This window comes from Propithecus coquereli, unplaced genomic scaffold (assembly GCF_000956105.1).
Source record: "Propithecus coquereli isolate 6110/MARCELLA unplaced genomic scaffold, Pcoq_1.0 Scaffold70, whole genome shotgun sequence".
NCBI lineage: Eukaryota > Metazoa > Chordata > Mammalia > Primates > Indriidae > Propithecus > Propithecus coquereli.
The window spans coordinates 6370756-6385177 of NW_012153063.1; the positions used below are offsets into that span (position 1 = coordinate 6370756).

A 14422-nucleotide genomic window follows, 5' to 3' on the forward strand; every position below is an offset into this window, starting at 1 on the left:
TTATATAATGATGTAAAAAGGTGCCCATATATAAGGCCAGAATATCTATTATATTTTTAGAAAACTCTAAACATTGGTGAACTAATATAACCTATGGCTGATAATAAAGATAATATATTTTTTCCAAATTCTTAATTTTCAAAACTGAAAAAGAAGCTAAAGTTAAGATCATTATATAATGATGTAAAAAGGTGCCCATATATAAGGCCAGAATATCTATTATATTTTTAGAAAACTCTAAACATTGGTGAACTAATATAACCTATTTATAATAACAATTAAGTCACTATCTCTCTGCTTCATCAATATTTGTTATAACATTCCTACTAACAGGAAAATTGGTTTGTTTTTGTTTTTGTTTTGAGGATTCGTTTTGAGCAGCACAGACAAATTTTAACCTACAGAAATATGGGAAATACACCTGTGATAAAAGTCTCTGAAAAAGCAAGCACATGGGAAATAGAGTACCTAGCATTGAATTGGTATTATGCATAATCCATAATCAACACCATTTCTAAAAGTAGTAAATTAACTACCAAAAAGCTTTCAAATTATCTTATATAGTTTTCTTTTTATTCTGTTCTGAAGAACTTATTTTTCCTGTTATATCTTCTTCAAAATGTTTTCATATACAGTATTGTCATTTTATAAAATTATTGGTCAACTTTTTATTTCCAAGTGAGAATCTAAAAAGCTGTGGTTAGTTTGTAATCTGTCTTTATAATAACCCTTGGAAGACCAAAAAAAAAATTCAAAAGTAAAATTCAACTTGAGGGGAAAGTGTGAATAATGAAAGATTCTCATCTATTACAAAAACTTGTGTTACATGCCTACTAAGTGTTCCTACTGTTCTAGGACCTGCAGGGAGAACAAAGATGAATTAGACAATTTTGAGATTTTCAGTGAGCTCAGAATTTAATGAAGGAGACAGATGTGTATTGTATATACAATAAATTAATTAGAGACATGAAAAAGTGATTTAGGGGGCTGTGGAGGAGCCACACCCAGTCCAGCAGCAGAAGGTCATGGTAACCCTCCTGAAGGATGTAGGAAGCTGAAGTTTAGAGTACTGAGAGCTGGGGTTGGAGTGGCAGAAATTTCGCAGGGGTAAGAAACAGCAGGAGCAAAAACATAGATCTGAAGAAATGCATAGCATATAAGAACAACTACAAACGATTCTTAATAGTTGGAGAGCAAAATGTGAGACCACAGGGAGAAGAAAAAAAGAAGCTAGAGCATGAGATGCAAGCCAGATTTTGATAACTATTTGCTCAGTAGCCAACTTAATAGAAAATCACCATAGGATTTTAAAGAAATAGTGAGATTGATAGATTTGCATTCTAAATAGACACAAATGTTTGTATCCCTTTGCTCTGTGGAGGCTAGTCAACTGAGAGCCAGGTAGACTTCTTTGGCCACAAATAATATTTTTGTTCATGTAAGAGATGATGGACTAAACCAGGGAAATGGTAACTGGGAAAGTGGCAAAGGGACAGATTCAAGACATGCCTCAAAAGGCATGGGGAAAAATAGATTAAGTTGGCTGATTTAATGAAAGATTATAAAAGGATCAGAGTTAAAAAGTGATTTATATTTCCAGCTTTGAGAATAGTAGTGTCATTATTGAGAAAATCCAAGAGGAAGAACATGATTCTTCATGCATGTATTAGGGGAGGAGTGGTTGATAATTTGAGTTTTGTGTGATTGTCCTATATAGAGGTAGAAATGTTACTCAGCAGTTGGGAAGATGCATCCATTGTTAAGGGAGAAAAGAAGACATGAGTATAATGATCACGTTTGAAATACCATGCAGAAGGCTGCAGCCATGTAAGTGGAGAGATGGCAGAAAAAGATACCTAAAGTGAGAAAACAAGAGGCTGAAGATTGGAACCCCAAAACCTCCAATAGCATATGAACCAAGATAGGCTCTTCATACTAAAAGCATGGGAAAATGTGAGTAAAATCAATTAACTACAGTGTCATAGAAGCCAAATCAGAAAAGAACGTCAAGAAAGAGAGGGTGATTATCCGTGTGAAATGCAGGGAAGTCTAATAAGAATCCCTGAGATAATTTTACTTGTCACTGCCATAGTCACTAGAATTTAGGTTTCTGTGAGTTGAGAAGTAAATAGGAAAATAGAGGCAGGGGAAATAGAGGGGAGAGATTGAGGGAGCAGGATGTAAGGTGAAGAAAGGTTGTTGAGAGGATTGTGCAGGTTATTTGAGATCTAAACATATTTTTAAACAAAGGATGAAAGAAAAAAATGAAAGGAAAAGAAGAATGAGAATATCACTGATGTGGCACCATCCTTTATAAATATGAGCCATTGTATGTTTAAAGATGTATATTGCACTTCAACTCTTTGCACTTTACATAAGCAACTAATTAGCATATGTAATTTACATCCACTCAGCAAGATCATATAATAATAGAAACATTAAATTTTTAAAAAGTCAAAATTTCAAATAAGGGATTGAATCAAGATGTGGAATAATACAATTCTCAAAAAAATTAGTGCTCCAAAATATACTTACAGATAGATCAGTAAAAGAAACCATAATATGTCTAATTTATACACTATGAAACAATTTCTGGACTTCTCAATATTTAGGTGTATTTAACAATTGTTGGCACATATGACTTATAAGTACCTTGATGTACCTATATAACCAACACAGTTTAAATATTTTGACAAAATCTTTAAATTTTGAAATGGAAATGGAAGCAAATTTTTAAATTTTCCATTGAAAGATTGTAGACTTAATACTTCCACAAGCAGCCCTTCTGTCCTCTCCATTAATGGAAATTTTTCATTATACAAATTTAAAAGGATTGATAAAGAAGATTAAGGCATGTGTGAAACTTAATAATATGAAATTATGATTCCAATATTAACAAAAACATGTAATAATATTTTTATGAGATTCCCCATGAAATAAACATTCCAATCCAATCTAAAATGTAGGTTTGATTTGAAACAAAATCAAAATTAAGGCCGGGCGCGGTGGCTCACGCCTGTAATCCTAGCTCTCTGGGAGGCCGAGGCCGGCGGATTGTTTGAGCTCAGGAGTTCCAGACCATCCTGAGCAATAGAGAGACCCCGTCCCTACTAAAAATAGAAAAAATTAGCCGGGCATGGTAGCACATGCCTGTAGTCCCAACTACTCGGGAGGCTGGGGCAGAAGGATTGCTTGAGCCCAGGAGTTTGAGGTTGCTGTGAGCTAGGATGACGCCACGGCACTCTAGCCCGGGCAAGAGGGTTATTTGTTCTTTTAAACAAACAAAAAAAAAAAAAAAAAAAATTAAAATGACATTAAGTTAGAATGGACTCAAGTGATGTTTGTGAAGAAACGATATTCTCCACTCTCACTACCATTTAATTACATGCTATTTAGTTTATAAGTCTTTTAAAATTTCTGTCTTGCTAATTTCAAATATGAATATCATTCCTAAGTTTTTAATTCTTGCTCATTGTTTCAAAAAGCTGTGGAGAAGGATCTGGTGTCTAATACAGGATATAAATTAAAGAATATTAATTCACTGGATTGTGAGTTCATAGAAGTCAAGAGCTACACCTTGCTCATTTCTTAACTTGCCTGCCACTGTGTCTGATGTAGGACAGATATCCAATTTAACAAAAGTGAAGAATGAATGAAATGAGAAAAGGCTGCTAAAATAAAAGTTGTCTAAGTCAAAACAAGAAGAGGCAATGATGTTGTCGTCATTGTTTTTTCCTCCTGGGATATTAGTGAGAATCTTTTGATAGGGCCTAAATGGATAACCTATTTTAAAAATATCTAAAGAACTTATTACAGCCAATACATTTAATGTACCTTTAGAGTAGTAAAAGTGCTTTTGAGATATTATACAGATAATTTTAAATTCAGAAAATCATTAAACAGTATTCAAAGTGAGAACTTTACTTCTAAAAAAAAGTATGATTTGAAAGAGTATTTCCATTAACTTGGTTCTTGAGTTATCGGACATAATATTGACATGTTAGGAAAAGAAAAGCTGTTTTCCAAAGTGGAGCTGGCCTGGTGAACTCACACCTACTGATAGGTCAGTTATTAACATCTGTTTAAGAATAAAAATAGTCACTGATACCATTATCCCCACTGCCCCTGTGATATTTCTAGAGAAAGATCGTATCTCTATGTGCACAATTTGCAAAGAAGGGACCCACTGCACAGGACACCTCATCACTTCTGGAGAGAATCTCAAAGCACGATGGTTGTGTAGCCATAGACTATATATGGGGATTTAGAATTTAGTAATACCACGCTTGGGGAGCAGTTTTTACTCTGCGGCTGGAACCATAGCACTTTTATGAAGTGAGTGAACATGACGATATGGAGGCTATCAGAAAAAGGATGGCAGGAAGCTATATGAAAACAAAACCAAAAATCCTTGAGGAGTAAGTCAGTCACGAGAGAATACATTTACCTTGGAAGATGCTGGGGAGTACAATATTCAAATTCTGTCTCACCATAATTCTACAGCTGTAATTTGCTAAAATCATCTTTTTTTTCCTATTTAATTGGAGTTTCCAAATGATCTGATGAGATTTGTTCCCAATTAAACTATCATCCTCCCTTTCAACTGAAATCCAGATTTTGCTGCTACGGTAAATTGATCTCTCTTCATTGTTCCCTATTTCTACTTCTCCCCACTATATATGTTTTTTAAAATTATGTAATCATGACTTAAAAGCCCTGAGAGGAAGACACACCAGCCACACATCCAGACTATGGCTCTGTGATCTCACTTTCATTTCCCTAATGGCTTCACTGTAATTAGATTTGCAAAAACAGCAAAAGGTCTCATTTTGAATGGCAACAGCTGTTGACATCAACATTATATTGAATAATTTACTGGTTTAATTTTAGCTGCAAAACAATAAAATCCTCTTGTGGATGATTTTAGCAGGCAAAGTTTTCTCTTTCTGTTGCTGACTCTCTCTTCTGCTCCAACAGTACCAGTTGTTTTTTCATAAAATACTGTTAACTTAAGTGTGCCAAAAACTCACAAGGGGAGCAGTTTATTACTTCTAGTTTCCTTGAAGCAAAGTATCTATGTGACTATTTCAGTATCCTCAACCTATATGTTTCTGTGTAAACCAGTGAGGTGGCAGTTAGTTCTTCCAAGCTGAATCTGAGTTTGAATGGCAGAATGTTACTTTACCTTTTGAGGATCTGCCACTTCACAGAGTGACTTAAGCAGATTTCTTGACCTGCAGGAAATGGTAGCAGCATCTGCAAATTGATGTTTTCTTGGCAGGAAATGATGTTGCTTGCTTAACTTCTTCAATATCCCCTAACAGCTAGCCCTTAATCTGACAGAAAATCTCTTTATGGAATTTCATACTTTCCTGCCAAATATAACATACCCAAGATGATTCTCAACAAGTATGTGTGTGTTTGTATGTATATGTGCAATTCCTGTGGGCACTCACAATGGAGAAGAGGTTTTACGGACAGGAAGAAGGTAGAGTATGTGAAACTGCTTTCTGTACTAAAATCATATACTTTCTGGAGGAAAGAAAAAGAAAAATCCTTACTCAATTAGATTTTTTTTGTATCTTAAGAAATAGTTGTTGGATTTTGTTAGATGAATAACATTTCTTTTACAGTTCAGTGCTTTTCTTCTTTCTGTAATGTGTCTTTGTTATTTGACTGTTATCAATGTCATACATAATCTAATTATTATTCATTGTACAATATGTTCTTTTGAAAAACAGAAAAATATTTACCAATTTTTGAATTGTCCTATATCAGTCAAAGAAATTTTAGGCTATCAAATAACCTGTAACAAAGTTATTTTCACAAAATATACTAGTTATTTTATTAACTTAAGTGTCACTAGCTTCCCCTATTTTTTTCTACCGGCACTACCTTTGTTCATATTATCTTGAAGGAGTAATCTAAGGTAGTATTTACCACAGAGAAGTATCCTCACTTTAAGCTCATTGCGACAACAAAGAAACAGAAGCAAAAAACCTCTATTAATGATTTAATAAACATATATCAAAAGTATGATTACTCTCTTATCTTTTCTAGTATCTTGAATTTCCATTATAGTTTAGAAGAATTTCTATACCATATTCAAAGTATACCTGTCACTAGCTTCAGAAAGGTATCAGTAGATTGGTTATATGTAAATGTTAAGCAGAAATATTTCAGAGGGTACAAATTTGATCTCTTAAATCATTCTTTTAGACAGGATTTCTCTTAAAATCAACATATTAAATATAAAGAAAGAGTTTTATGAGAATGTTCTTATATTTACGAGACAGTGTCAAGGATAAAGATACACGTGTACCTTCTGACTGGCAACACGTACAGGCTGAGTCCTTGGCCAGCAAGGATGCTTACCCTTGGGTGCAGTTTGGATGGCATGGGTGGCACTCCCGGTCCTGATCAGCGTACTTGAAAATGAAACTGTTTGCCCCCTGTAAGCCGTCTGGACATTTTTCCACACAGTTTGGGCCATCCTTAAAATGAGAACACTTTGTACAGTTGTCAGGTCCCTGAAATGTAAAAAAGAAAAGAAAAAATGGAGAAGAAAGTGGGTGCCATTTCCTCTGGAATGTATTCGTGTGCTTTAGTTACTGAGACTTCGGTATGTAGCAAATCTTCCTCTGGGAACTGGAGAACATTTTCAGCAGTACTAATGTGGATATAGCTATTGTAGTAGAAATAGTGCCAAGGAGAGTTTTCAAGTTCAGCTTGATACCCTATATCTGTGAAAACATTATGATAACATATGGGTTCTTGAAATATTTTGCTTTTTGAAATCAGCAGTTCCTGGGTCAACTGATTTCTATGTCATGCCCCTAATGTACTTCGATGTGATCAGAAAAATTGTCCAATGACTTTTCCAAAAGGATATCAGTATTTTCTTCTTGTGATTTATTTCTAGTGATATTACGGTGCAATAATATTTGTTAATAACAGATATTCCCTGGGGGTATTTCACCATCGTCACTGGGAATATGTGAATACTCTTACTAAATAGTTAATGAGAAAAAGTATACAATAGAAATTAAATAAGATTAAATTTCACATAAAAGTGGGATGTAAATTTTCTTTTGGTTGTACAATGACTTTATATGTAAAATAAATTTTAAAATATACTATGATTAAATTACCAGGAATTAGGCAGTTTAGACAAATAATAAAAAAAATGCAAGTTATTATTTATCTCAGATCAGCTTGTGATAATGCTACAAATCATGTAATGTCTATTTAGAGGGATTTTAGTAAATCACAGAACAATACTGAGAACCATATAAATGCACTTTCTGATGAGCAAATATCAAAAACTCCATAATATTAATAATAAAGCAGATACATAGAAATAAAAACTTCATGGAGAAACTAATCCAAGGATGAAGATAATATAAATACGAGCATGAAAAATTTAAATAGAACTAATTCACTTTATATATTTATGTTTATAATATACATTAATTTTCTAATATAATGTCGAGAAGCAATAATAATATGAAAATATATTTGAAAATAACAAAATTAACTCCTTAAAATAATATTAAACATCTAAAAATTTTGCAAAATAAAAACTGGTTTGGGATCTGGTGCAGGGAATAGTAGGCATGGAAGGAATGATCAGTATATCTTCAGATCAAAGAAAATTTAGAACAGTTTAATAAAATGTTATTTTTCTTAAAAGATGCCCATGTTTTCACATATTCAGCTGTTCTGAATATTACCTATTTTAAATTTACTTTTAATTCTCCTATTTGAACACGGAACTTCTTTCCCTGACTCATTTCACCCTAACATCTATGTCCATAGGATTCAACAATCATTATGGTTCATATTAAAGACATAAATAAGATATAGTATGTACACGGGGAGACAATTCTATCAATTTAATAGTTATAAACAATGAGACCTCAGGAGCCAAGAGTTAGCCCAAAGTTATTATTAGGTAGGAAATGTGGCGATCAGGGAAGTGCCTGAAATCCCTACATAAATCTTCATCCAAAAGCAGCCAGACATTACAGACTGGTTATATTAGGCATCAGAATATCAAGAAATATAATATTTTAAAAATTAAAAAAATGAAAGCTGCTAATGAAGAATTATGGTGTCAAGAAGAAAAAGCAATCAGGAGGAGATTTCTAGAAATCCTGAGACTGGTGAGTTTCAATCAGGCACCTGTCTATTTCACTATCTTCATGTGAGGCTCAGAGCTAAAAAAAAAAAAAAAAAAAGGTAAGTCTATAAAACCTAATCCCTATTCTACCTGAGGAGTTTGCTAATGGTAATTTCTTATTTCCTCTCAAAAAAGAATACTTTACATGCTTCCAATTTTAACACCTGCTTATGGGTACTTAGGCACGTAATACTGTCTATTATGCAGAATCATTTACTGTGCAAGTACGCTCAGTGGCATGACTTATTGTACAAGACAAGAGACATGGTGATGTGTTCTGGCAGCACACAGACTAAAACTTACTATGAGTAAATTAGGCAGTTATACTCTGAATTAAAAATTAGAAATTATTTTTCTCTTAAGTTCTTATAATAGAAAATAATGTCCAGGTGAAATCAAAAGATATGAAAAGTCACAAAACTAAAATTAAATTCATATTTAATCTTTAAGGATACTGCAATAAGATAAATTATTTTTTGTTCTTCCTTATTTTTTAAGTATCTCTTAACCACAGATATGCATTACTTAATGACAGGGATATGTTATAAGAAATGTGTCATTAGGAGATTTCACCATTGTATTAACATCATAGTGTATGCTTACACAAACCTAGATGGTGTAGCCTATAACACACCTAAGCCATATGATATAGTCTGTTGCTCCTGGCTACAAACCTATATAGCATGTCACTGTACTGAATACTACAGGCAATTGTATTACAAAACAATGGTAAGTATCTGTGCATCTAAACATATCTGAACATAGAAAAGGTACAATAAAAATACAGTATTATAATTTTATGGGAGCATCATCATATACGTGGTCCATCATTAACTCAAACATCATCATGTGGTGCATTACTGTATTTGATTGTATTATCATGATAGGAAACCTAATGTCCTAGGCTGACAAAAATGTCCTGACAATTCTCAAAAAAAAAAAAAAAAACACACATGAAATGTACCCATCTTGTTTCCATAATAAAGAGACTTAAAGAAATACATGTGTGTGTGTGATGCTTAATCTTCCTTCATTGTATTCCCAAAGCTTTTAAGAACCTAGGTGCAATAAATGAATTGATAAACGAAATAATAGAAGATGGAGATGAAGGCAATATTCTTCTTCATCCCTAATTCTAAGATACCTCTCAATTTAATACTCTAGACAGATAACTAAGGGACAGGTGATATCCTGATAGAAACATCACATTTTTTCCTCAGTGACAACTGATGTTTTTCTCTAGAAGCTACTGCAAGAGACAAAGCTATGATTTATGAGTGTCCAATTCTCTTCTACTTTCAGCCACATGAGAAGACTGTAATTCACCGCCCAATAGATATAAGGTATGGCTTAATTTGGACAATGAGATGTAATTAGATGTGATGTATGAGATGACCAGTGCTCAACTCTCCAGCCTTCTTTCTCTGTTACCATGATTCAGAAACCCCATGTAGAAATGGAGGTGCCATAAATTAAAAGCATCCTGGAATACTACGCCATCACAGGGAGGTGGGCTGCCTTAGAACATTTCTCAGACTTGCAGTGCACATTACATGAAAAAGACTTAAACGTATTTCTGTAAACTACTACAATATAGGGTTATTTGTTATGGCGGCACAACCTTTATTAACCCAACTTTAAGAGCTCCTTCACCTTTTATAAAAAGGTGTTTTAAAAATCAGTTCCCTTCCCTTATCCCTTTTCTTCTCTTGCTGTTTTTCTAGCCTATATTTTGGTCTCTTGCAACTTTGTCTGATTTCCCTTTCTTTTTTTTCTTTTCAGATTTCCTCCCTATTTTTCTCAATAGGACTGTACAGGAGTAATTAAACTAAGGCAGAATGGATAAAATTGTAAAGAACAAAATAAAACAAATTAAATTAAATTAAATTAAAAAATCAAGTGTAGACAGATGAGGATATAAAAGGAGAAGTCTTCCTTTATTTCAAAACTATCCCTCTCTAGATTATCCTGGATTTCTGTCTTATTTAAGCAGGATATTATCCCATTTTACATATAGTTATATTCCCAGAAAGCATTTTATCCTTATTACACTAAGGACATTGTTGCTGGGGAAAAAAGTGAATTGGAAAGTGTGAGAAACATGGAGTCAGAACTTCTATAGTTGCAGCTCCATATTCTATTAACTTGCTGATTTGGGAGTAACTTTCTAATCATTATAGGTTCAATTTCTTTGTATTTTAAAGGGATAAAGCGATATCATGCTTCAGATGTAACAGTGCTTGGTAAACATAAATACATTAGGGAAACAGGTCAAAATAAGGTTTCGACAGAATAAATCATAAGACCAGGAGTGGGATTTTCAAATAACTTTGATGACTTCTTCCTCTATTTCGTCACAGTGTCAGTCTCCTGGAGAAGCTTCCAGAACCTCTTGGATATCCTAAGTAATATAAACTTGTTACCTGGCACACAAAACCACCTCTGACTCTGGCTGTGATAATCAGCATGTGGACCCAGAAACATGCAAAAACGTAGTATGAATTGTAAAGGCTGAAAGAAAGCCACCCCCTAGGGGGAGCGAAGCTTTGGCCATTGTTTGAGCTCACCCATGCCAATTTTTCAGACACCATTACTAAAACTTGTGTTCTTAGCTGCTTAGCATCTCAAGGATTACGATCACTTAGGTTTTCTTGATTCTGTACACTGATCTTCCACAGATGCCTTGTTCAGCCTTACTGAACTTTCTATGTTTTAGACTTATTGCCCTCTCTGATCTCTAGACATAGCATTTGATAACTTAGTGCTGGGTAATAATCTTACTTATCTGGCCCAACAAATGCTGTCATTCCAGAACAAAAATGTGTTAACTAAAAATCTATTTTTCACTCTTTCTAGTTATCAAATCATTTTGAAAATTGAAAGAACATTGACTTTTAGGGTTTTTTTAAACATATATTTTTATAAGCTATCTCAAATCTTTTTTTTTTTTTTAAACAGCTAACAATTTTATTAGTATTACACAAGTTCACTGATTTGTCATACTCTGGAAATTGCCAGCATCAGCATCAAGGTTGCTTTCCTCAAACAGTGTGTCTCAAATCTTTTGAGGGACAGATGAATGCACAAATAAACTGCCAAAACATATAAATTAGGAGAAATTAATAAACAAGTTATTCGCTTGCATAATTTTATACAAAAGAGGGCAGCATGAAAAATAGAAAGAATATGGGACTGCCAGTCAAGCACCCTGAGACAGGATGCTGAAATTGTAATTCCAGAGATCTACTATATTAAGCAATTCATTTAATATCTCTGAGCTCATTTCCTCCTGGAAAAATATCTAAAAGACAATGAAAGAAAATGTATGTAAAAATACCTAGCATGAGAACTAGTTCCCAAAGGACACTCAATAATATCTGTTAAATCATGAACATGGATGTGATCCACAATGATCATATTAACCCTGATTTGATTAGTAGGTAAAGTGGTCATTGACCTTTTCCTACTTGAAACTAGTATAGTCATAGTGGAGGAGCAGTTATTGAGGTCTTTTCTCAGTGAAGGTTGAGCTTTGCTACAGATGTTAAGTGAATATCAAATTTGCATATAGGAGATGTTTCCCATGAAATTACTCTAGAAAAATTATGGTATATTACTGAATATGCTTATTCTACTTCTATGCAAATTAGTTTTCTATCTATAGGATTAGTTGAACCAAAAGTAATAATTAATAAGAATATTTGATTTTTCTGAAAAGGAAACATTTCAAGAAAGGTCAAAATATAAGTTGAATTCCTTTTCAGTATCCAGAATGCAATAGATGGGGAAAAGACTTATGTGAAAAAATAAAATATTCAAACAATGCAACTGTAGTGATTTTTGAAAAATATTTTTGAATATTAATTTGAGTCTGCTAAAATGTAAAAACTCAGCAACAGGTATGCTGATAAAGTCTGACACAAAGTAAGTACCAAACAATATTTGCTGAATCAATAAACAAAATGTTTTTCAGAGGCTTATTCAAAATAAAAGGGGTAAGGAAAAAATAGGAAATTACATGAGTGAAGAAAAAATTAATCTAGAAAATCATAATAAGAAATCTATAGGATATATCAGTGCATTGGCAACCATAGTAATTCACAAATAAAATATCAGGCAATTTTTGGCAGTTACTCATAATTTTTTAAAGAGTGTTTCTGTAAATCCATGTCCAATACACATTATGATTAGGTGTGGAGACATATGATGATCCCCACCATTGCTCAGACGAGGTGGCCAAATTCTTGATTATTTTAATATACATTTTTAAAGTTTCAGTTTCTCTGAAATTATTTTTAATTCTATGACTTCTAATCAAGAAGTTACCTAAATACGTTAGTTTTAAAAGAACTCACAGAGATATCTCAACTTGCTTTTTAACAACCATTACAGAAATTTCCTTCCTTGTGATTCATGACATTCTTTACAGAATTCACATTTCTCATGCTGCGGATTAATTGTATTTTTCATTACTGTCCACAGTAAAGAGAGAGAGTAGCTGCATATGCCCTTTGCATACTTGCTCAGAGGTCATTACATATTACATATATGCCTTTTAGACTTTGGTTCTTCAGGCCAAATAACACCACTTCTCTTTCTCAGAGACTGGATTTTCCAAGCTTAATCATCCTTGTGGTAGTCCTCTGAACTGTCCAAGTTTTCCACATCCTTCTTTAGATGAAGTTCCAGAACAGCTTATTGGGGCCTACTGGAAGTGTGAAGGGCTCAAGGATATTTTTTTCTAAGCTAATTAAGTCCTGAATAAGCACTCCAGTAGAAAAATAAATACTATTTAAATTTCAAATGAATTCTTATGAAGCAATGTTGAGCTCTTGTCTACCCCCAAATGTTGGTCCCCAAATTATCTACTGAGAGATAACTCATTAACAGAGATAAACTGGAAAATTTTCTAATGAAGGATGAACGTGACACTTTGGAATGACAAATTCATACTGATATCATTATTAAGAAGAAGCCTGTATTATGGAAACCAAATGGAAGTCTAAAAAATAATTATCATTTTCTCTCTAAGACTAGATAGACAACACCTCATTCATGCAAGCTTTCCTGATACTACAGCCCCTTCCTTTGATTCTCATAGTTCCATTCTTCTCTTTGCCATAGTATTTAGCACACTGTTATATTTTTATTTTTTATTTGTATTTTATGAACCCTGACATTGTGAACATATATCACACTGCTTTAGATTTCAGTTTATAAGTACTTGTCTTCCTCCTTCTTTCCACTGCCCTTCACACTGCCGTAATAGTTAAATGATTAAACATGGATGAGAATGTGTTAATTTTCCTCAAACACAATGTGAACTTCACACTTGCATATCTTTACGTTTCCTCTTCTCAGATCCTTCCTCCAAGTACAGCTCAAATATCACTTCTCTATGTCCTTCCTTGATAACCCACATTCCATCTCAAAGATAGAAGTAGTTTCTTTTTCATTTGTGTTCCTATAACAATTTATACATATTTATATTATATCTTTTTTTTTAATTTAATTTCTTTTGCATCTCTCTTTTCTATGCTGTGCAATCTTCTAGGACCACTCCATATCTTATAATTCTGTTTAAATATATTATCTGGAGAATAAGTTTTTATGACATTGAATTTGAAATATTTTATCCCTACCACTAAACTTTAAGCCTCTTGAGAACAGAATGTTAAACACATTTTCCCATGGCATCCTATAAGTACCTATTGAATGGATGGATGAACAAAACAATAACATAACAAAACATTCATACGTGATACTAAATAAGCGCACACAACTGCAGATGTCTTCAGGCTTACCGGGCCATGGCATGTGAGGACGCCATCTTCCATCTTCTCACACTGGGGATCACACTCCACACAGATGGAGCCGTTCTCAAATTCCCGAAATTCACTGTGAAAACATCAGCTGCATGAGAAGGTGTAAGCAAACAAGCTGTCAACTTAACAAATGAAGTAACATCTGCTAAAAGTCCTATTGGCAGAGTAAATTCTAGAGTTTGTTTCTCTATGTGCCAGGAGCATCAGAAACATTAAGTTTTCCATTAGGAGAAAAGATAAACTGCAGCCAGATGGCTCTCCTTGCCCTCCATTGGGTTCAACGATAGACTTGTTCTGGAAACCTCTCTCCTGTGAGAGATATTCCAGCAGTCTCACACACAAAAACAAAACAAAACAAAAAGGTGTAACTCTTTTGATGACACAGCAGAACCATTTTTACCTTTTTACTGAGGCT

At 33.6% G+C, this 14422-nt stretch overlaps 1 protein-coding gene across 1 annotated transcript in view; it reads right to left on the reverse strand.

The window, feature by feature from the left end:
• ERBB4 (erb-b2 receptor tyrosine kinase 4) overlaps positions 1-14422 on the reverse strand; it is a 399926-nt gene that overhangs the window by 331449 nt on the left and 54055 nt on the right. The window contains exons 5-6 of the mRNA XM_012661216.1: positions 13987-14080; positions 6376-6530 (exon numbers count right to left, since the gene is read on the reverse strand). Coding sequence (XP_012516670.1) covers positions 6376-6530; positions 13987-14080 — 249 coding nt within the window. The remainder of the gene's footprint in view (positions 1-6375; positions 6531-13986; positions 14081-14422) is intronic.